The sequence below is a fragment of the Sebastes fasciatus genome, chromosome 13, assembly GCF_043250625.1.
Source record: "Sebastes fasciatus isolate fSebFas1 chromosome 13, fSebFas1.pri, whole genome shotgun sequence".
NCBI classification, from domain to species: Eukaryota; Metazoa; Chordata; class Actinopteri; order Perciformes; family Sebastidae; genus Sebastes; species Sebastes fasciatus.
In genome coordinates this window covers 1,722,116-1,746,553 of record NC_133807.1, presented here as the reverse complement: position 1 = coordinate 1,746,553, position 24,438 = coordinate 1,722,116, and the positions used below count along the sequence as shown (strand labels likewise).

The following is a 24,438-nucleotide window of genomic DNA, read 5'->3' as shown; positions in this document are numbered from 1 at the left end:
CTGCTACCCATTGGTGAGACTTGATTTTTTTAACTTGTTTATGGTCGCATAAATTTGATCTCTGGAAAAATCCATGTTTGACTGTTGCTGCTCATTGCTCCACCAAACTTTACACCTCAATCCCACCAGTTTCCATCCTGTTTGTAAGAGTTAACCACCTCAAAACCTTACACACATCAATGCTTAAATAATTAGAATCCTATATTATAATATATATTATTCTGAAATGAACCATTGTGCATAAGGAGTGCTTTTACTTGTGGTAAGTATATTTTGATGCTAATAGCCTACTTATGTACTTTTACATACAACATTTTAAATGCAGGACTTTTACTTGTAACAGAGTATTTGTACACTGTGGGATTACCATATTTACTTAAGTAAAAGATCAGAGTACTTCTTCCGCCACTGTTAACTATGGAAGGATTTACTGTACATAGCACTTATGCCTGCCAGCGGCAATGCTTGGTGGGGTTTGGTAAAGTAGGCTAGCTGACCATGGTAATGGTAGCTACATGCTACCAATAGCTTGCAATGCATATGTATGTACATTTACTTAGCTAATGATGATAACATTGGCTACCAGTTAGTTGCTAATATTTGCATGCCAATGTAGTGCTAGCTATAACGCTTGGTAGGGTTTGGAGATGTAGGCTAGCTGGCCATGGTAATGATAGCTACATGCTACTAATTGCTAGCAATGCATGGGAATCCACATCACCACTGCAGTTAGCATGTAGTGCTAATATATGCATGTTATTGTAGTGCTAGCTTATCAGGCAAAACGCTGGCTACCTATGGGGTCCTAGACATACACACACACAGATATGAAAATTGTCACTTTTGGGGACAAGTTCCACACACTTCCACCAGATGGCGATGTAGAGTTATACACAGATTGGGTGGAGGGGGTAGTGTTTGTCACACACAGAAAAATGATAAAAATCACTTTTAGGGACCATTGAGATTTTAAGACCTAAACACATTTTGGAGCATGCTGAATACTATTTAAATGAAAAACAACTGGGCACCATGGTTTTGGTCCCCAAAGGCAGAGGCGTCTCCGTGTTACTGGTGTGTAAATGCATGAAAGTCCCCAATTTTATAAGTTCACACACACACACACACACACACACACACACACACACACACACACACACGGTGACAATCTGAATCACTTACAGGAGCCAGTCTATAGTCCACTGATGAAAGCCCAGTGATGTAATGTAACTAAGTACACTTACTAAGTACACTTACAATTTTGAGGTAGTAAGAGATCTGGGTACTTCGTCCACCACTGGGAAAGCCCTTGCAATTGCAGTATTACGAACTGGGTGTCTGTGGCAACATTCCTGGGAAAAGGCGACACTGTTTGGATCTCTGGGAAGTGAGACCCAAAACCACACCTCCAGTTACAGCTTATCGCCATCGGTGCCGCCGAGGAGAACGAAACGGGGATCATCGCCACTATAGTGGCACCATTTAGTGGCACCATTTAGTGGTGCCTGTTTGTATCGCGAGCACGCAGGCCGCATGATTTACATCCGGCGCCAACAAAGGCAGAGAAGAAGACTGCTGGCTACCAAACACGGAAGTTAACGATGCAGAATTTAAAATATTTCAGAAATGAGCTTTGAAAATGCTCACTTTCTCAAGGATGCACACAATGAGTTTTAGTGAGAAACACTGAATGTAATCACATTTTTTTTTTTTTTTTATAAGAATAGATTACTCCACAGGGCAGTAACATGCCAAACATTTTGCCTTCACTCATACTAATTTGTAAATTTTCCATTAAAAGAATTTTTTTTTGGGGATAGAAAATGTTGCTGATTTACAAATCTCTGAATTTGACATTCTCTTAATACTGTTGTCCCTTTTGTACTCAGTGCCACTGCAGCAGCCCAACATCTCCCTGACATCACCTAGCAGAGGGCTGGTCTGGGGTTCTGAAGGTGCAGAGGTCACATGGGGTTACAGCTTTGTCTTCACCTGCTCCATCTCCTCCCATTATCCTGGAGGAGTTTTCTCTCTCATCTTCTCTGGTTCCAGCTTCACCTACACCAAGCCGGCCGTCAACCACTCGGCCTCCTTTACCTTCCCTGTAGCAGAGTATGAACACCTGGGCAACTACAGCTGTGTGTATGAAGTTACATTGTCTACACGGAGATTCACCTCTACCACGACAGAGATTATGAGTGTCATCATTAAAAGTAAGTAGAATGTAGAATTTACACTAAATGTTGTTATATTTTATGCACAATAGCTGAATGATACACAGGCTACTACTTACAGTGTATCAGCAGCACAACCGCTTATTGACAGTGGGATTCCCAGTAAAGAAATAATGAGCTGCGTGGGTTATGCATGTACCGACCATATTACTGTTATGGTAAACCTTAACACAGCATAACATAATATTATATTGTATGTCAGTTAAGATCGGCCTCCAGACAAAAAAAAAAGTCACATTTCGAGAAGCATGCTGTGGTTTGACTAACGCCCTCTATTCACCCGACACTCCCAAAATCTATCTAATCAATCTAAATGGCCACAAACAAAACCCCCCAAATAAACTACACAAGTGCAACCTCCAGTGCTGAGATATGAAGCCGGTCTTTACTTTTTTTTCATCTCCGTAACATATTCTACAGATAGACATCGAAACTGTAGTAATGTAGCTGATATGTTATTATATAGTTAATAGATCCCCTTCACTGTCTGTTGCTGTGAGACACGGGCAGCACGCGTCAAAAATAGGCAAGACGTCTATTCTCTAGAAGAGACGCAGCCGCGTCTCACGCGGGCAGTGTGGCTGCTCTAACATGTTAACACTGACGCCGAAATAAAAACAACACGTAACGCAGCATCCACGCGCTCCTGACGTTCATGGTGTGTCGAGGCTTAAGTGATGATTGAGAGGGATACATTTTGTATAGGTCTATACGTTGTTTTTTAGGAAATTCTTGCATATTATACCTTTAAGCTTGTGTTAACCACAGATCTTATTTCAAGCATCTAACCAAATACCTATAAAAAAGCAACACCGATTTCGAGACTAGGGAACCGGAAGTGCAAAAATGCTGACTCATTTCTGGGGTTTAGGACTCTTTCCTGCAGCACTCTACTGAGGGTGTGGCCACTTTGAGTGAGCTAGTTTAAAATGTATTGAGTATCTCACTAATATCTGTCAGTGAAGTGTTGTTAGGCCTGTGAGTGGAAGAGTGCAGCAGGCATGGACTGAGAATGTCATTTTACAGCAATGACTCCATGTTAATCTATTTAGAGAAGTTTCTTGGAACTTTAAGAAGAGTTGGTGTGACGGGGACAGACAAGGGAATGGGAGGAGAAACATCACTGAGCAGTAAAGGCCTGAAGGACAAATAGGAGAAGAAGGAAAAACAGGCTGATATGGAGAAATGACACAGACAGGGAAGACCATATAATAATAATAACCAATATTTACATTTTAAGTCATATATATCATATTTAGCTTAGATACGTATATGTTGGACAATGTTATTTATGTGGTTTGTGTTGGCCAGTAAGTAACAAGAGTTTGCAGTGCTGTGTCATCATTACCTAGTTTGTCTACCTGAGAGCATCAATTGGATTTTATAATTCTCAAATGTCCTGATCTGTTGATACTAACCAAAGTTGTTTATGTTATGTTATGTTAAGTTAAACACAGTTACCATCGGCAGATATATTGTTATCAGATCATTTAAACTCCCAAATAGCAATATCAGTATCAAAAATGAAACCAGAAGAGCATTGGTCAAGGTACGTATTGGTCAGCCTATAATGCCTCACGTTACTTGGTTAGGTTTAGGCAACAAAACTAATTGGTTAGGTTTAGGCAAAAACACTACTTGGTAAGGTTTAGGCAACAAATCACTGGGTTAGGTTTAGGCAACAAAACTACTCTGTAAGGTTTAGGCAACAGATCTACTAGATTAGGTTTAGGCAACAAAACTACTTGGTTAGGTTTAGGGAACAACACTACTTGGTAAGGTTTAGGCAACAAAACTACTTGATTAGGTTTAGGCAAAAAAATCTACTTGGTAAGGTTTAGGCAAAAACACTACTTGGCAAGGTTTAGGCAACAAAACTACTTAGTAAGGTTTAGGCAACAAAACTGCTTGGTTAGGTTTAGGGAACAAAAGTACTTGGTAAGGTTTAGGCAACAAAACTACTCCGTAAGGCTTAGGCAATAGATCTACTCGATTAGGTTTAGGCAACAAAATTACTTGGTTAGGTTTAGGCAACAACACTACTTGGTAAGGTTTAGGCACCAAATCACTGGGTTAGGTTTAGGCAACAAAACTACTCGGTTAGGTTTAGGCAACAAAACTGCTCTGTAAGGTTTAGGCAACAGATCTACTAGATTAGGTTTAGGCAACAAAACTACTTGGTTAGGTTTAGGCAACAACACTACTTGGCAAGGTTTAGGCAACAAATCTACTTGGTAAGGTTTAGGCAACAAAACTGCTTGGTTAGGTTTAGGGAACAAAAGTACTTGGTTAGGTTTAGGCAACAAATCACTGGGTTAGGTTTAGGCAACAAAACTACTCCGTTACGTTTAGGCAACAAAACTACTCGGTTAGGTTTAGGCAACAAAACTGCTCTGTAAGGTTTAGGCAACAGATCTACTAGATTAGGTTTAGGCAACAAAACTACTTGGTTAGGTTTAGGCAACAACACTACTTGGTAAGGTTTAGGCAACAAATCACTGGGTTAGGTTTAGGCAACAAAACTACTCGGTTAGGTTTAGGCAACAAAACTACTCGGTTAGGTTTAGGCAACAGATCTACTAGATTAGGTTTAGGCAACAAAACTACTTGGTTAGGTTTAGGCAACAACACTACTTGGTAAGGTTTACGCAACAAAACTACTTGGTAAGGTTAAGGAGACAACTACTCGGTTAAGCTTAGGCAACACATCTACTTGGTTAGGTTTAAACAACAAAACCACTCTGTTAGGTTAAGGCAACAGATCTACTGGATTAGGTTTAGGCAACAAAACTACTTGGTTAGGTTTAGGCAACAACACTACTTGGTAAGGTTTAGGCAACAAAACTACTTGGTAAGGTTTAGGCAACAAAACTACTTGACAAGGTTTAGGCAACAAATCTACTCTGTAAGGTTTAGGCAACAAATCTACTCTGTAAGGTTTAGGCAACAAATCTACTCTGTAAGGTTTAGGCAACAAATCTACTCTAAGGTTTAGGCAACAAGACTACTCGGTTAGGTTTAGGCAACACGACCACTTGGTTAGGTTTAGGCAACAAAACTACTTGGTTAGGTTTAGGCAACAAAACTACTTGGTTATGTTTAGGTCACACGACTACTCGGTAAGGTTTAGGCAACAAAACTACTTGATAAGGCTAAGGCAACAAAACTGCTTAGTAAGGTTTAGGCTTTTAAACTACTATGTTAAGTTTAGGCAACAAAACTACTTGGTTAGCTTTGGCAGGGTTATAAAATAACTCATAAAATAACTTAAAATGTCATTGTTAGAATGTCGCAAAAAAGTAATACTATAGTATAGTGTAGTGTAAAAATAAAGTCATGGTATAATATGTCGGGGGGAAAAATTAAGATGAAATTTTTTTAAAAATAGTAGTATAACATGTCGGAAAAAGTCATATTACAGTATGTCGAAAAAAGTCATAGTATAGTATGTTTAAAAAAACGTAGTATAGGATGTCGAAAAGTCACTGTATGATATGTTGAAAATAGTCATAGCATAATATCTGAAAAAAATTCATAGTTTAGTTTTTCACAAAAAAGTCATAGTATATTATGTCAAAAAAATCATAGTATCGTATGTCGAAAAAAAGTTAGTTATAGTATGTCGCAAAAACTTCATATTACAGTATATTAAAACTTTCTTGGGTTCCGGCAGGGCCAACTGCCTAAGGTTCTCAAATTAAAGAGAGCGGACGACGAAATCAGTTTAAGGGGTTTATTGGCATCCAAACCATGGTTTCTGCAGTGCAAAAGAGTACATAAATCAAATTAGTAATATAAATTAAATACTAAGTAACAAAAGAACAATTACAAGCTGTGGTCAATAACTGGCTTGAAAACAAGGGGTTGCAAATTAACATAGGTCAAAATAACAGGCTTACATTCGCAGAGACGCATGGCATGAGGGTTGGATGGAGCAGCAGAGAGCTCTGCTGGTTCTGCTGTGGGCCTTATATAAAGTGGTGAAACACACCTGACTGCAATTGGCAATCAGGGGGAGGGGAATGAATGGCTTCAGTGGCTTGAGGCACACCTGTCTGTAATTGGCCAGCAGGCAGGGGAATGATTTTGATGAGGTTATCCTGTCCAACAGAGGCTGCCATTTTGACAATGAAAGAATTTACAACACAGTTTGTAAAAAAAAGTCACTGTATAATATGTTGAAAAAAGTCATAGTATGGTATGTCGCAAAAAAAGCCTCATAGCATAGTATGTCGGAAAAAAAGTCATAGTATAGTGTATCGAGAAAAGTCGGAGTATAGTTTGTCGAAAAAAAAGTCATACTATGTCGGAAAAAATGTCACAGTAAAGCCTGACGAAAAAAAGTCATAGTATAGTATTTTAAAAAAAGTCATAGTATAGTATATTAAAAAAAGTCATAGTATAGTATATTAAAAAAAAGTTATAGTATAGTATGTTGAAAAAAACGTCGTAGTATAGCATGTTGAAAAAAAAAGTCATAGTCAAGTCATTTTTTTTTACTAGTCATAATACAGTAAGTCGAAAAAAGTCATAGTTAACTATGTCGAAAAAGTCATAGTATAGTATGTTGAAAAAAACGTCGTAGTATAGCATGTCGGGAAAAAAAGCTATATAGTATACTATGTCAGAAAAAAAGTCCTAGTATAGTATGTCGGGAAAAATGTCATAGTATAGTATATTAAAATCAGTCGGAGTATAGTTTGTCGGAAAAAAAAGTCATTATAGTATGTGGAAAAAAGTAATAGTTCAGTATGTTGAAAAAGTCATAGTAGAATATGTCGGAAAAAGTCACAGTAGAGTATGTCGGACAAAAAAGTCATAATAGAGTATGTTGAAAAAAGAGTCAAAGTACAGTATGTAGGAAAAAGTCATAATATACTATGTCGAAAAAATTCATAGTATAGTATGTCGAAAAAAAGTAGAGTTAATATTTTGAAAAAGTCATAGTATAGTATGTTGAAAAACGTTATAAAAAGGTCATAATATAGTACGTTGAAAAAAATCATAGTATAGTACGTTGAAAAAAGTCATAGTTTACTATGTCGGAAAAAATGTCATAGTATAGTATGTCAGAAAAATGTTTCACAGTAAAGCATGATGAAAAAAAGTCATAGTATAGTATTTAAAAAAAAGTCATAGTATAGTATATTAAAAAAAGTCATAGTATAGTATGTCGAAAAAAGTCGGAGTATAGTTTGTCAAAAAAAAATTTCATTATAGTACGTGGAAAAAAGTAATAGTTCAGTATGTTGAAAAAGTCATAGTATAATATGTCGGAAAAAGTCACAGTAGAGTATGTTTTGTACATTAAGTACATTTTGATGCTAATAATTTTGTACTTTTACTTAATGTAACAGAGTATTTCTACACTGTGGTATTACTACTTTTACTGAAGTAAAAGATCTGGGTACTTCGTCCACCACTGGGAAAGCCCTTGCAATTGCAGTATTACGAACTGGGTGTCTGTGGCAACATTCCCGGGAAAAGGCGACGCTGTTTGGATCTCTGGGAAGTGAGACCCAAAACCACACCTCCAGTTACAGCTTATCGCCATCGGTGCCGCCGAGGAGAACGAAACGGGGATCATCGCCACTATAGTGGCACCATTTAGTGGCACCATTTAGTGGTGCCAGTGCTGTTTGTATCGCGAGCACGCAGGCCGCATGATTTACATCCGGCGCCAACAAAGGTAGAGAAGAAGACTGCTGGCTACCAAACACGGAAGTTAACGATGCAGAATTTAAAATATTTCAGAAATGAGCTTTGAAAATGCTCACTTTCTCAAGGATGCACACAATGAGTTTTAGTGAGAAACACTGAATGTAATCACAACATTTGTTTTGTTTTTTTATAAGAATAGATTACTCCACAGGGCAGTAACATGCCAAACATTTTGCCTTCACTCTTTCATACTAATTTGTAAATTTTCCATTAAAAGAATTTTTTTTTGGGGATAGAAAATGTTGCTGATTTACAAATCTCTGAATTTGACATTCTCTTAATACTGTTGTCCCTTTTGTACTCAGTGCCACTGCAGCAGCCCAACATCTCCCTGACATCACCTAACGGAGGGCTGGTCTGGGGTTCTGAAGGTGCAGAGGTCACATGGGGTTACAGCTTTGTCTTCACCTGCTCCATCTCCTCCCATTATCCTGGAGGAGTTTTCTCTCTCATCTTCTCTGGTTCCAGCTTAACCTACACCAAGCCGGCCGTCAACCACTCGGCCTCCTTTACCTTCCCTGTAGCAGAGTATGAACACCTGGGCAACTACAGCTGTGTGTATGAAGTCACATTGTCTACACGGAGATTCACCTCTACCACGACAGAGATTATGAGTGTCATCATTAAAAGTAAGTAGAATGTAGAATTTACACTAAATGTTGTTATATTTTATGCACAATAGCTGAATGATACACAGGCTACTACTTACAGTGTATCAGCAGCACAACCGCTTATTGACAGTGGGATTCCCAGTAAAGAAATAATGAGCTGCGTGGGTTATGCATGTACCGACCATATTACTGTTATGGTAAACCTTAACACAGCATAACATAATATTATATTGTATGTCAGTTAAGATCGGCCTCCGGACTAAAAAAAAGTCACATTTCGATAAGCATGCTGTGGTTTGACTAACGCCTTCTATTCACCCGACACTCCCAAAATCTATCTAATCAATCTAAATGGCCACAAACAAAACCCCCCACACAAACTACACAAGTGCAACCTCCAGTGCTGAGATATGAAGCCGGTCTTTACTTTTTTTTCATCTCCGTAACATATTCTACAGATAGACATCGAAACTGTAGTAATGTAGCTGATATGATGTTACTATATAGTCAATAGATCCCCTTCACTGTCTGTTGTTGCTGTGAGACACGGGCAGCACGCGTCAAAAATAGGCAAGACGTCTCTTCTCTAGAAGAGACGCAGCCGCAGTGTGGCTGCTCTAACCTGTTAACACTGACGCCAAAATAAAAACAATACGTAACGCAGCCGCCACGTGCTCCTGATGTTCCTGGTGTGTCGAGGCTTAAGTGATGATTGAGAGGGATACATTTTGTATAGGTCTATACATTGTTTTTTAGGAAATTCTTGCATATTATACCTTTAAGCTTGTGTTAACCACAGACCGTATTTCAAGCATCTAACCAAATACCCATAAAAAAACAACAACACCGATTTCGAGACTAGGGAACCGGAAGTGCAAAAATGCTGACTCATTTCTGGGGTTTAGGACTCATTCCTGCAGCACTCTACTGAGGGTGTGGCCACTTTGAGTGAGCTAGTTTAAAATGTATTGAGTATCTCACTAATATCTGTCAGTGAAGTGTTGTTAGGCCTGTGAGTGGAAGAGTGCAGCAGGCATGGACTGAGAATGTCATTTTACAGCAATGACTCCATGTTAATCTATTTAGAGAAGTTTCTTGGAACTTTAAGAAGAGTTGGTGTGACGGGGACAGACAAGGGAATGGGAGGAGAAACATCACTGAGCAGTAAAGGCCTGAAGGACAAATAGGAGAAGAAGGAAAAACAGGCTGATATGGAGAAATGACACAGACAGGGAAGACCATATAATAATAATAACCAATATTTACATTTTAAGTCATATATATCATATTTAGCTTAGATACGTATATGTTGGACAATGTTATTTATGTGGTTTGTGTTGGCCAGTAAGTAACAAGAGTTTGCAGTGCTGTGTCATCATTACCTAGTTTGTCTACCTGAGAGCATCAATTGGATTTTATAATTCTCAAATGTCCTGATCTGTTGATACTAACCAAAGTTGTTTATGTTATGTTATCATGTTAAACACAGTTACCCTCGGCAGATATATTGTTATCAGGTCCTTTAAACTCCCAAATAGCAATATCAGTATAAAAAATGAAACCAGAAGAGCATTGGTCAATGTACATATTGGTCAGCCTATAATCAGCCTATAATGCCTCACACCTAGATGTGTTGCCTATAGGCAACACATCTACTTGGTTAGGTTTAAACAACAAAACCACTCGGTTAGGTTAAGGCAACAGATCTACTGGATTAGGTTTAGGCAACAAAACTAATTGGTTAAGTTTACGCAAAAACACTATTTGGTAAGGTTTAGGCAACAACACTACTTGGTGAGGTTTAGGCAACAAATCTACTTGGTAAGGTTTAGGCAACAAAACTACTTGGTTAGGTTTAGGAGATACGACTACTCGGTTAGGCTTAGGTAACACATCTACTTGGTTAAGTTTAAACAACAAAACTACTCGGTTAGCTTTGGACAACAAATCTACTTGGTAAGGTTTAGGCAACAAATCACTGGGTTAGGTTTAGGCAACAAAACTACTCGGTTAGGTTTAGGCAACAAAACTACTTGGTTAGGTTTAGGCAACAAAACTGCTCTGTAAGGTTTAGGCAACAGATCTACTAGATTAGGTTTAGGCAACAAAACTACTTGGTTAGGTTTAGGCAACAACACTTCTTGGTACGGTTTAGGCAAAAAAACTACTTGATTAGGTTAAGGCAAAAAATCTACTTGGTAAGGTTTAGGCAACAAAACTACTTGGTTAGGTTTAGGCAATAGATCTACTCGATTAGGTTTAGGCAACAAACTACTTGGTTAGGTTTAGGGTACAACACTACTTGGTAAGGTTTAGGCAACAAAACTACTTGATTAGGTTTAGGCAAAAAAATCTACTTGGTAAGGTGTAGGCAAAAACACTACTTGGCAAAGTTTAGGCAACAAAACTACTTGGTAAGGTTTAGGCAACAAATCTTCTCAGTAAGGTTTAAGCAACAGATCTACTCGATTAGGTTTAGGCAACCAAACTACTTGGTTAGGTTTAGGCAACAACACTACTTGGTAAGGTTTAGGCAGCAAATCTACTTGGTAAGGCTTAGGCAACAAAACTACTTGGTTAGGTTTAGGCAACAAAACTACTTGGTTAGGTTTAGGCAACAAATCTACTTGGTAAGGTTGAGGCAACAAATCTACTTGGTAAGGTTTAGGCAACAAAACTGCTTGGTTAGGTTTAGGGAACAAAAGTACTTGGTAAGGTTTAGGCAACAAAATTACTCGGTAAGGCTTAGGCAATAGATCTACTCGATTAGGTTTAGGCAACAAAATTACTTGGTTAGGTTTAGGCAACAACACTACTTGGTAAGGTTTAGGCAACAAAACTACTTGGTTAGGTTAAGGAGACACAACTACTCGGTTAAGCTTAGGCAACACATCTACTTGGTTAGGTTTAAACAACCAAACTACTCGGTTAGGTTTAGGCAACAGATCTACTGGATTAGATTTAGGCAACAAAACTACTTAGTTAGGTTTAGGCAACAACACTACTTAGTTAGCTTTGGCAGGGTTATAAGGTTGGGTCATAGTATAGCATGTCAAAAAGAAGTCATAAAATAACTTAAAATGTCATTGTTAGAATGTCGCAAAAAAGTAATACTATAGTATAGTGTAGTGTAAAAATAAAGTCATGGTATAATATGTCGGGGGATAAAATTATGGTGAAATTTTTTTTAAAATAGTAGTATAACATGTCGTCATATTACAGTATGTTGAAAATAGTCATAGTATAATATCTGAAAAAAATTCATAGTTTAGTTTTTCACAAAAAAAGTCATAGTATATTATGTCGAAAAAATCATAGTATCGTATGTCGAAAAAAGTTACCGTTATAGTATATCGCAAAAACTTCATATTACAGTATGTCAAAAAAAGTCACTGTATGATATGTTGAAAAAAGTCATAGTATGGTATGTCGCAAAAAAGCCTCATAGCATAGTATGTCGGACGAAAAGTCATAGTATAGTGTATCGAGAAAAGTCGGAGTATAGTTTGTCGAAAAAAAAGTCATACTATGTGGAAAAAAGTCATAGTATAGTATATTAAAAAAAGTATGTATAGTTTGTCAAATAAAAATGTCATTATAGTATGTGGAAAAAAGTAATAGTTCAGTATGTTGAAAAAGTTATAGCATAATATGTCGGAAAAAGTCACAGTAGAGTATGTCGGACAAAAAAGTCATAATACAGTATGTTGAAAAAAGAGTCAAAGTACAGTATGTAGGAAAAAAGTCATGGTATACTATGTCGGAAAAGTCATAGTATAGTATGTTGAAAAAAACGTCGTAGTATAGCATGTAAAAAAAAAGCAGGGTTAATATTTTGAAAAAAGTCATTGTTTAGTATGTCGAAAAACGTTATAAAAAAGTCATAATATAGTACCTTGAAAAAAGTCAAAGTATAGTATGTTAAAAAAGTCATAGTTTAATATGACAAAAAAAAGTGAATATAGTATGTCGAAAGAAGTCATAGTATAGTATGTTAAAAAACGTCATAATGTAGTATGTCCAAAAATAGCCCAAAAAAAGTCATAGTATTGTATGTCAGTAAAAAATGTCACAGTATAGCATTTTGAAAAAACGTCATAGTATAGTATATAAAGAAAGTCATAGTATAGTATATTAAAAAAAGTCACAGTATAGCATGTCAAAAAAATAGTCATAAAATGTCATAGTATGCTATGTCAAAAAAGTAATAGTGTACTATGTCAAAAAGAGTCATTAAAGTCGGTATAAAATGTTGAAAAAAAGTCATAGTATAGCATGTCGAAAAAAGTGTCATAAAAAGTCATAGTAGGTAAAGTGTGTCGAAAAAAAGTTATAGTACATTATGTAAAAAAAAAGTCAGTAAAGAATGACGGAAAAAAAGTAATAATACAGTATGTTGAAAAAAGAGTCAAAGTACAGTATGTCGGAAAAAAGTTATAGTTTAGTATGTTGAAAAAAGTCATACTGTACTATGTCGAAAAAAGTCATAGTATAGTATGTTGAAAAAAACATCGTAGTATAGCATGCCGGGGGAAAAAAAACTACATAGTATAATATGTCGAAAAAAAGTAGGGTTAATACTTTTGAAAAAAGTCATAGTATAGTATGTCGGGAAAAAAGTCATAGTATAGTAAGTCGGGAAAAAAGTCATAATATAGTATGTCGAGTAAATAATCATAGTATAGTATGTCGAAAAAATAGTAGTAAAAAGTCATAGTATAGTATGTCAAAAAATGTCATATTATAGTATGTTGAAAAAAACGTTGAAGTATATCAGGTCGAAAAAAAAACTTTATTATAATATGTCGAAAAAAAGTAGGGTTAGTATTTTGAAAAAAGTCACAGTATAGTGAGTCGAAAAACATTATAAAAAATTCATTATATAGTATGTCGAAAGAAGTCAAAGTATAATATGTCGAAAAAAGTCATTGTATAGCATGTCGAAAAAAAAGGCATAGTATAGTATGAAAAAAACGTCAGAGTATAGTATTAAAAAAACTTCATAGTTTAGTATGTCGAAAAAAACGTCATAGTTTACTATGTCTGAAAAAAATGTCTTAGTGTAGTATGTCAGAAAAAAATGTCACTAAAAATGATGCTAATTGTGCTATAAGCTACAAGCCCTAAGCTTGCACTCTTTTTGTTCTTAAAACTCAATACTTATACAGTACACTTGATTCATGTAGTTTAAATCTACTCTGTAATTAAAACTACTAAGGTATGATACAATTGTTTCTATTATGGGGAGGGAGGGGGGGCTGCTGTACGCGATGGTGGCAAGAACGCCGCAACATGCCACTCGAGGATCACGGGTCCAGCTGATGGGGAAAACTCCGACTCCCTAGGAGGAGTCAGGAAGTTTTTTGTTTGTTTGTGTGTTTTTTATAATTTTACTTTATTTATTAACATCATTATTATTATGAATGCGTGTGGGGTTCTTTTTTTTTTGTTATTATTTTTATTTGTTATGCTCTCGTGCTGTTTGGAGAGTGGTGGGTTTATGGCGACTGGGGTTTTTGGGATGGGACTGATCTCTTTCATTTCTCTAAATTCATACTGTGGTCGGATCACTGCATTACTTGGGGAATATGCTATTTTTTCCTCTCTGATTTCAAATATACTGTAACATATGTTAGTTATTTTTAGTCAACATGAGTAATATACATGTAATCAGCTGGAATGTAAACGGGCTGAATGGTCAAATTAAGCGCACGGCCTGTTTAGACTTCCTGCGTAGATTACGAGTGGATGTTGCCTTTATACAGGAATCTCATTTAAGAACGGCAGATGTTCGTCGTTTTTCGAATAAACACTACTATGTGTCTGCATCGGTAGATACCAAAACCAGGGGCTCATTAGTAGTACTGAAACGTAATCTCTCAATTAATATAATAGGACAATTTGGTAGTGAGGACGGTAGGATTTCTTATTTCAAGACTAGTATATCTGGGCGTAAATTCGCTTTTATTTCTGTTTACGCTCCATCCCAATATGAACCAGAGTTTTTTCCAAATTTAACAGCAACCTTACTACATCTTCAGGATTTCTCACTTGTTATTGGTGCAGACATGAATTCTTTTGTAAATTTCACATTGGATAAATCTGCTCAGCGTATCACGTCCACCCAGTTACATACATCTAAAGATTTTCAGAACTTCATGTCAGCACTTAATCTAACAGACTTATATCGAACGATCAATCCTACATTTAAACAATATACTTTTTACTCAGCAAGACATCAAAGTTTCTCTAGAATAGATTATATACTAGCTTCACCTGCATCTTTCTCTGAAATACATAGTGTTGTAATCAAGCCCTGCTCTCTATCAGATCACAGTATTGTCTCAGCGCAGTTCACACTCCTGGGCACGCCTCCCAGGGCATCACGATGGCGCTTTAATGTCTTGCTTCTCAAAAATGAAGAATTTTGTGTCTCTCTTAGGGAAAAACTAAATACCTTTATAGGTTTTAATGTAGGCTCAGTAGACGACCCTAGATTCTTATGGGATGCCATAAAGGGCTGTATTAGGGACTCCTCAATTGCGTTCTCCTCTCACCTTCATAAAAGTAAACTTAGCAAGATAGCTGAACTGGAGAATCTTCTCGCTCAGCTTGAGGCTCAACAACAAGTTACACATTCAGAGGTGTTACAGGGGAGCATAGTGGTGACAAGAGCTGAACTCAACTCTTTGTTGAGACGTAGAGCAGAGTTTTTGATGCACAGGACCAGAAGAACATATTATTTTAATGGAGCCAGACCAAGCCATCTTTTAGCTTTAAGATTGAAAAAACATGAAAAATATTAAAATATTACGGCCATTAAAACATCTCACCGTACTTTGATTGACCCTCGGGATATCAACACTGAATTTAAGAACTTTTATTCCACCCTTTATAAATCCGAAATCTCACTTGATACAAGTGCATGTACAGGTTTTTTTCAAGGACTCAATCTGCCTTCTGTATCTGACAATGACAACGAAGTGCTCAATACCCCCATTTCCCTAGAAGAGGTAAGGATGGCTTTGAGTAATATGAAGAAAGGCAAATCCCCAGGTTTGGACGGAATTCCACCGGAACTATATCTTACTTTTTGGGACAAACTAGGTCCACTGCTATTGGATATGATTAAAACAGCAATTGGCAAGGGTAAATTTAACATAAGTGCCAACGAAGCCATAATCACAGTGCTTCCCAAACCAAATAAAGATTTTACTCAATGCGGTAACCCTCAGACCCCTCTCCCTTCTGAATGGAGATATTAAATTATATGCTAAAGTACTTGCAACCCAATTAGAGGTACATCTTACGAAACTGATCCACAATGACCAAACTGGTTTTATTAAAACTCGTCATGCATCTGATAATGTACACTGTCTGTTGCACATTATCCATGCAGCGGGTAGTATTGACTCTCCCTGTTCGGTCCTATCGTTGGATGCTGAGAAAGCGTTTGATAGGCTAGAATGGGACTATCTTTGGGCTACTTTAGATAAATTTCGACTAGGTACACAATTCATTAACATGATCAAAGTTTTATATGCAAATCCTTCGGCAATGGTCATCACTGGCAATACTTGCTCCGCTCAGTTTCCAATTTCTAGGGGAACTCGCCAGGGCTGCCCCCTTTCACCGCTACTATTCGCTCTGTCCCTTGAACCCTTGGCGCATAAAATCAGACAACATCCATTAGTACATCCCATCACTTTTTGTAACACTGATCACCGGATATCATTGTATGCTGATGATATCCTTCTTTACTTAGGTAACACAGGTCCTTCTTTACCACATTTGCTTTCCACTTTCGATTCGTTCAGCTTGCTATCGGGATATAAAATCAATTGGACAAAATCAGCAATGATGCATTTAAATTCAGTTATTTCTCAAACTCCCATGCCCTCCCATATACCAATAGTTAAGTGTTTCAGATATCTTGGTGTTGATATTTTCCCCTCTATATCTTCCATTGCACTACGAAACTTTCAAAATATATACAATTGCTTAGAGAAGGATTTCGAACGCTGGGCAAATCTCCCAAATTCACTCCAAGCCCGAATAGCAATAGTTAAAATGGATGTACTCCCTCGTGTTAATTTTTATTCTTCTATGATACCTCTTGCTCCTCCTATTGGGTTTTGGAAAAAACTTCACACGTCAATCTCCAAATTCATATGGAAAGGAAAGAGTCCTCGTTTAAAATTCACAACTCTCCAACGAGACAAGACACAGGGAGGGCCGGGTCTACCAAACTTTAAGGTGTACTTCCGGTCCTTTGTGTTACGTCCTCTCTCTACATGGCTCAACCCTAGTTCTTCAGCCTCTTGGAGACCAATTGAGGAAAATTTATCGTCGCCTCATAGACTACAAGACCTAGTGTATTCCAACATACCATTGAAAAAAGCCAAATTACATTTAGGCCCTATAATTTCATTTCTACTTGTAACCTACCGTACTGTAATGAAGCAGACGCATGCAGATCTTAAATGGCACAATCACTCACCAATTTTCAATAATTTCTCCCTTCTTTCTGGCAACATACCTTTCTCATTTCCACAATGGAAGACCAGGGGAGTAAATATATTAAAGGACCTGTATGGTGATAGTGGCTTACGAGCCTTTAACGATTTACGCGCTGAATATGATCTCCCGGGCTCATCGTTTTTTTTCTATTTGCAGTTGAGGTCAGCCATGCGGACATATGGTGTACCATGGGGATTAACGCTCCCTACACACCCTCTTCATAAAATATTGGCTTCAGTGGGATTAACACGAGGGATGGTTTCTAAACTTTACACATTTATTTCTGTACCATGTAAACATTTATCAGTAGAAGCTGCATGGCGTAGGGACTTAACCGATATAAATGACAAAGAGGTTTCCTGGGACACAGTGTGGAAAAATTTGTGTGGTACATCTAAAAATCCAGATCATCAATTAATACACTATAAATTTGCCCACAGGATGTACCTCACCCCTAGAAAGCGTCACTCTATGAAGATCATTACATCTCCCAATCTGTGTCCATCTGGTGTCCATCTGGTGCTCTGGGTTCATTCTTGCATATGTACTGGAAATGCCATGATGTGTCTCAATTCTGGAAGCAAATATCTCTCACCTTAAGCGACATTCTTGAAGTTAGGATTCCACTCTCACCTATTTTATTTTTATTAACTGATGACTCCTCTTTAAATCTGTCTTTGCAACAGAAACGTATTTTATGGGCTGGTCTTACTGCAGCCAAGAAAATGCTGGCCTTAAGATGGCAACCACCGCACTCCTTGACTAAACAACAGTGGGCTAACTCGATGTTAGAAATTATCTTGATGGAGGGGTCCATGGCCCGAATGCACGGGGCCAGCTGTAAGACCCTCAGAGCGTGGGATGCAGCTTACAATCTAGTTAAAGATAAGACATAGAGTGACCGACAGTAACTTTGTTTTTTTTTTGTTTTGGGGGAAAGAGATCAGGGGTGGGGGGTATTTACGGGTCGCCTTGGGAAGGGAGGGGGGATATAGGGTTGTGCATTAGACCTGGAATGATGGTTTTGTATATGTACCTGTGTATGGGGGAAGGGGGATGTATAAAAGGGATACAATTAATGATATGTAACATCTTTCTCTATACCTTTTCAATAAAAAAGAATTGATCACAAAAAAAAAGAAAAAAATGTCACAGTAAAGCATGTCAAAAAAAAAGTCATAGTACATTATGTAGAAAAAAAGTCATAGTATAGTATGCAAAAAAACGTCATAGTATAGTACGAAGAAAAAAATGTCATAGTATAGTATGTCGGAAAAATGTTTTTACAGTAAAGCATGACGACAAAAAGTCATGATGTATTTTGTCAAAAAATAGCCAAAAAAAGTCATAGTATTGTATGTCAGAAAAATTTTTCAAAGTATAGCATTTTGAGAAAAATGTCACAGTATAGCATTTTGAAAAAAAAGTCATAGTATATTATATGAAAAAAAGTCATAGTATAGTATATAAAAAAGTCATAGTATAGTATATAAAAAAAAAAGTCATAGTATGGTATGTCAAAAAATTCATAGTGTCAAAAAAGAGTCATTAAAAAGTCGATATAAAATGTCGAAAAAAGTCATAGTATAGCATGTCGAAAAAAGAGTCATAAAAAAGTCATAGTAGGTATAGGGTTCAACAAAAAGTCATAGTACATTATGTCAAAAAAAGTCATAGTATACTATGTTGGAAAAAATGTCACAGTAAAGCATGTCTAAAAAAAGTAATATTATAGTATGTTAAAAAAAAAGTCATTATGCTGTCCTCACTCAAAGTTGTTGCAGGCAACGTGTTTTTCAGCACCACTTCCTGTTATTCTTTGTTTACAATGACCTCACTTCCTCTTCAGTACAGCTATTTGCACACGCCACTAGGTGGTGCCAAAGGACATAATAGGAAACACAACACACTGGTTTCAATACAGTCATAGTATAATATATATATAAAAAAAAGTCATAGTATAGCATGTCAAAAAAATAGTTATAAAAAAGTCAAAGTATAGTATGTTAAAAAAAAGTCATAATATAGCATGTCGGAAAAAATGCGGATCGTGGCTCCACGGTCATATCTGGTGGAGGTCGAAGGCTCCCTCTATCGTAGCAATCATGTGGATCTGTGTGGGGCTGAGCCAATGCCATCACAAAACCCGAGGGTTGGTTCAGAGGGGCCTCCATCTGAAGGTAATAGCCAGAGTGAGATGGCGGAGGGTGAGTGGACATGCATGTTCTCCCATCAACCTGCTCCCAGCATGCGCTACAGCAGCCTGCATGCCTCTGAACCACCACAGACGTTGGACACACCCGCTGTCTCATCTTCACCTCATTCCCCTGCTCTGTCTCGTTATGACTGTCAGATACGGCCTCCCAGCAGACTGAACCTGTAAGCTAAAGCCACATGGGCTGTTTACTACAAAGCCTGTGTAGCCGGAAAAAACAAATGTTTCTAATGTTCAGTGTTCAGTGTTCGGACTGTTTGTTGGTTGTTTTGAAAATGTTTCTTACCGAGGATTTATCCTAGTTCAGTAAGAAAAAGGGAGGAGCATAAGAAGAGCTGAGTTATTTAATTGTATTATAAAATATGATTTTCTGTTGTGCGAATATAAAATTAATTTATGGTGCTGTTATGCTAGACCACCCCGTTAATACAGGTGCGTGCGGGAGTATAGCCTAAAAAGTTTTTGACCACAGTGAAAATGTTTTTGAAAGGCTAAACGCCAACAATGGATTGAAGCAGAATATTTTTGCTAGATATAAACATGTTGTGAATTTTGGAAATGATTGCATCTATCTTTTATCAATAAATGTTGACTTTTGGCCTGAGGACTGAGCCGATGAACGTTTTTCCCTCCTAGTGCCGCTGTTGCTGCTGGTTTCCTCAGTAGCTGCTGGGATCCTGCTGGTCTTGGTGGTGGTCTTGGTGCTGGTCTGTCTGGTCTGCAAGAGAAGACGACGAGCCCAGCAGCCCGGAGCCCTTGTCCAAACTCAATGTCGGTGCTCACCAGGACACAGTACATTACATGAAAAGACTAACTGTTGCCTTTAGCTTTCCATTTTTTCATAATACATTTTCATCCAACGTTTGTGTCTGAATGCTTGTAGAGATTTTTTCTGATTTGAAACATTTTACACTGATGCTTGTGTTTCAGTGGCTGTCACAGTCAGGAACGATTACGTAGATGACACGAATGACGACGCGGAGGATGACTACGAGAATGTTAATCGAGTGGACATCGTGAAGAAACTCAAAGAGGAAGCAGGGAGAGTGGAAGAAGAGGAGAGTGATGATTACGAGCAGCCAGAGAGTGACGAAGATCATGATTATGAGGAAGTGGGCCATGCACATGTCTGTTTCAGAGCAGAGGAAGACAGAAAAGAAGAAGAAGAAGAAGAAGAAGAAGAAGAAGAAACAACCAGTGATCATGAAGATGACTATGAAAATGTAACCCAGCCAGATGTTGGCGAACAAGCTGTGGACATTAATGGAGAACATGATATTTATCAAAACTTTTGAGGTGTCCAATGGTCAACAGTGGATAAAGCACTGATTTTTCAGCCTATTCGCACAAAAAGGAGTATTAATGCCATGATAATACGCAAGGTGTTTAGCGTGCAATAAGAACGCCTTTCTCGATTTCCGTGTCTTTTGTACGCCATGTATCCTGTACTGACCGCAATGTAAACACATCCACGTATAAATCCTACAGTAAGAGTTTGTTTTGTAAGTTACTTTACTGGTTGTCACATGTTTTTTATTGATATTTGTGACATTTTTTCTGTAGTTGTGTTATGTTGTTTCTGGATGTTTGACTTAGTTTAGTCACTTATTTTAAGCCCAACCATGATGTTTTCCTGAACCCTAACTAAGTGGTTGTCTTGTCTAAACGTAACTGTGGTCGTTTGTGTGGCGTACAAAAGTTACGGCTCCGGCCGTATGTTGAAATGTATTTGTCAAAGAGTGAGTGTCCTCCTTCTTGTGAGGATCTTTGTGTGACTGTTTTGTGTGAGAGTGAGTGTCCTCCTTCTTGTGAGGATCTTTGTGTGACTGTGTTTTGTGTGAGAGTGAGTGTCTTTGCGTGGTGAGGATCTTTGTTTTCCTTATTAGGTTCTCGCTCTCTGATTGGCTGGAGGTGTGGGTTCGGTCTGGGCTGTGTTGGCTGCTGATTGGTCCCTCCATCATCCCGGCAGTTTAAAATGCTCTGGTTCCCAGCAGTCCAGTGACAGATACTGACAGCAGCCTCATTCTGTCCTTGGCCTCCAAACCTTTGTGTTTAACTTGTGAATTACTGTGGATTTAGTAGCCTTTAGTTTTTGGTAGATTGTATAACTTGAAATAGTCTTTTTTCTTTGTTTCAAAAATAGTAAATTGTTTGGTAGGGGTGAACTGCCGTTTTCTTTTATTAACTTTTTCTCCTGTTCATCTGCTGTATCCTAGGGAGCCAGACTCAGTCATTGTATTCTGTTTGTTTGATTATTTTTGTTTAAGGTTAGTCAGGGTGTTTAAAAGATAGATTTTGTTTGTTGTTTTGGCCTTAGTTTACCCTGAGTTCATTTGTCTCATTGTTTTGTTTGTTGAATTGAGTTTGGTAATAAACCTTTTTACTTAAATCAAAAATCTAGTCCTGAGATTGTGGTTTGGGGACCGGGGACAGAAAATTCTTCATATTTTTATGTTGCGCTCTGACCCCCCTAGACAGGGGCGTAACAACAAATGACACATGAAAATGCTTAATGCGTACTCGTAACAAACAGAATGTCCGTGTAATGTCGTGGTATTTATACGCTTTCCCGTGAAACTGGTTTAGATTTTTTGACCCACTGCAAAGGATTGCTCCAAGTTAGCAGCTATTCATTCACTTCTCATAATTTTTAATTGAATAGCCTATACATAGATGAACTAAAACTGTTTTAATTGTATAGGTCTAATGAAGCGTTATAGCTCTAATGAAGCTTCATAGGCATAATGAAGCTTCATAGGCCTAATGTAGCTTTATCGGTCTAACAAAGCTTTATAGGTCTAATGAAGCTTTATAGGCCTAATGAAGCTTTATAGGTCTAACGAAGCTTTACAGGCCTAATGAAGCTTTATAGGCCTAATTAAGCTTTATAGGTCTAACCAAGCTTTATAGGTAAATTAAGCTTTATAGGCCTAATGAAGTTTCATAGGCCTAATGAAGCTTTATAGTCCTAATGAAGCTTCATTCAGAGACCAAGCAGTACTCCTTTGATGGAGTTGCACTAACTGGCTTCATGTTCCCCAAAAACGATAGATTATGATACAGGGCAACATGACCAGCTAATAATGATATTTTGTTTTATTGGTGAAAATTCTTATACTCAAATACGCAAATACGTTTTAAGGTTGTTTTAAAGGCAATAAGTGTATTTCCTAAAATGTTGAATTTCTTTCAGTGTAAAAATAAATTGTTAATACATGTTTGTTTTTTTCAATAATTATTTATTTGGAGACATTGACACTGTACAATGTTCAAGGGATGTATATATTTGTAGCATGATGTGGTGAGAAACATACACTTAAAAGAGTGTTTCCATTTTTTTTTTTTAAGTGTACATATATAACAAACGTCCCACCTGTCTCACCCGCCTATTCATGGGGTTCACACCTACATGCATAACATATTCCCAAGAAGCCTATACATTTGGGGTGCCATGTGGAGGGAAACAGAGCACCATGTCAGATTGACAGCAAACTAATATTGATAAATATAGAAATAGTGAGAGTAATTGGTTTAAAGCAATGTTGCAAGCATTCTATTTGAGAAAAAAATATATACATGTATATATGCATACACACGCACATATACCTACATGTACATACCCATACATATACATATATATTGCATATAAATACACACATACATATACCCACATGCATGTACTGTATATATAAATAAGATAAAGTGGTTAGAATAAAACAAAGTGAATAAGTCAGGATGATAGTTAGACTATACTGTAAGTTGAAGTCTACGAGGTTGAGTGTCCTAAATTGACTGGAACTGCTGAAGGGTGTCAGGTAGAGTCTTCAGTTTGTCTAAATGAGTCAGATCTCAGACCGATAGGAATTTGTCTCTGGACCCTCTAAGTGAGTATTTTATCCTTTCTAGCTGTATAAAATGGATCAGGTCACCCAACCACGTAGATGCTTTAGGTGGGTTAGTTGATTTCCAGTGTAGCAATAGTCTTCTGCGTGCAAGTAGCGTTGTAAAAGCAATAATGGTTTTATGTCTTTTCCTTACTCTAGAGTATTTTCCATCTGTGAAGCCAAATCTAGCTGCTGCTGCATTAGGTTGTAAATCAATGCTACGTGCCTCTGAGAGTGTTTTAAAGATCACAGACCAGTAAGTTATGACCAGAACATATGGGTCAGATTGGCAGGGGTATTATGACACCTGTCACAGCGTGCATTTGGGTATATTTTGGCTAGTCTTGCTTTGGAAAAGTGAGCTCAATGTAGAACTTTGAATTGTATAATATTTAGTTTTGGACATGAGGTACTGTCATTTCACTCTTTGTAGAGCACAGTTCCAAATATTATCTTCCATGTCCTCTCCTAGTTCACCTGCCCAGGTATGTTTTTTAGAGAAGCAATACAGTCATATAATCTTGAAAGTAGCCTTTTGGAGTTAAAAGGGATCTCCAGCACCTCATCTAAACCTGAGACGGAGGGTATATTTGGGAAGTTGGGGTCATGACGCTGAAGGAAATGGCCGACTTGGAAATACCGAAATAAGCTGGACTGGGAGAGGCTGAATTTGTGTGATAGGTCATCAAAGCTTGCAAATACACAGTTTATGTACACATCCTTGAAATTAGAGATGCCTTGTCTTTGCCAGAGAGAGAATGTCAAGTCTAATCTACTTGGGGGTAAAAGGTGATTATTGCATAGAGGACTTGTGTTGAGGAATTGTTTGAACCCAAAGTTCTGTCTAAATTGAAACCATATCTTGAGGGTGTTGATGACGATTGGATTATCAGTAAAGTGTGGAATGGAGAGGGGAAGACTGGAAGTGTCCAGGGATCTCATTTATAATCGTTGCGTATGCACAAAACGAGGCCTGAAATGTGCGTACGCCACTTCCCACGCAACAGTTGTGATCTATAAAAACAAACTTGACGGGAGAATGTGCGCACCGGTACGGAAACTTTGACCCGTGCGTACGCACATTATGGAGGCACCGAGGTAGGGGAAACTGGCGACACAGACGGTGAGGTGGTGAATTGAAGCCAGACTGTAGACATTAAATGTCATTATACCTATAATGATGCCTCTCACATTTAACTTCACTTCATACTTATATCCACTTTATCATAAACATTTAAAACAGCAGTGTTATT

General features: G+C 37.6%; 2 protein-coding genes across 2 annotated transcripts in view; both read left to right on the top strand.

The window, feature by feature from the left end:
* The window catches only part of LOC141779961 (scavenger receptor cysteine-rich domain-containing group B protein-like), a 58,388-nt gene that overhangs the window by 23,034 nt on the left and 10,916 nt on the right, over positions 1-24,438 (top strand). The window lies entirely within an intron of this gene.
* LOC141781431 (uncharacterized) lies at positions 1,033-20,794 on the top strand. The gene is made up of 5 exons (XM_074657201.1): positions 1,033-1,078; positions 1,890-2,213; positions 8,192-8,584; positions 19,938-20,072; positions 20,232-20,794. Exons 1-5 carry the CDS (start codon positions 1,033-1,035, stop codon positions 20,594-20,596), a joined length of 1,263 nt encoding a protein of 420 aa, XP_074513302.1. The 3' UTR covers positions 20,597-20,794.

What these genes read in the sequence shown, in the direction of transcription:
- LOC141781431 (XM_074657201.1), top strand. Translation starts at nt 1,033, where the DNA reads ATGGTTTTGGTCCCCAAAGGCAGAGGCGTCTCCGTGTTACTGGTGT. An exon ending in TATGAGTGTCATCATTAAAA is followed by an intron (nt 8,585 to 19,937) that starts GTAAGTAGAATG and finishes TTTCCCTCCTAG; the next exon opens with TGCCGCTGTTGCTGCTGGTT. An exon ending in AGCCCTTGTCCAAACTCAAT is followed by an intron (nt 20,073 to 20,231) that starts GTCGGTGCTCAC and finishes CTTGTGTTTCAG; the next exon opens with TGGCTGTCACAGTCAGGAAC.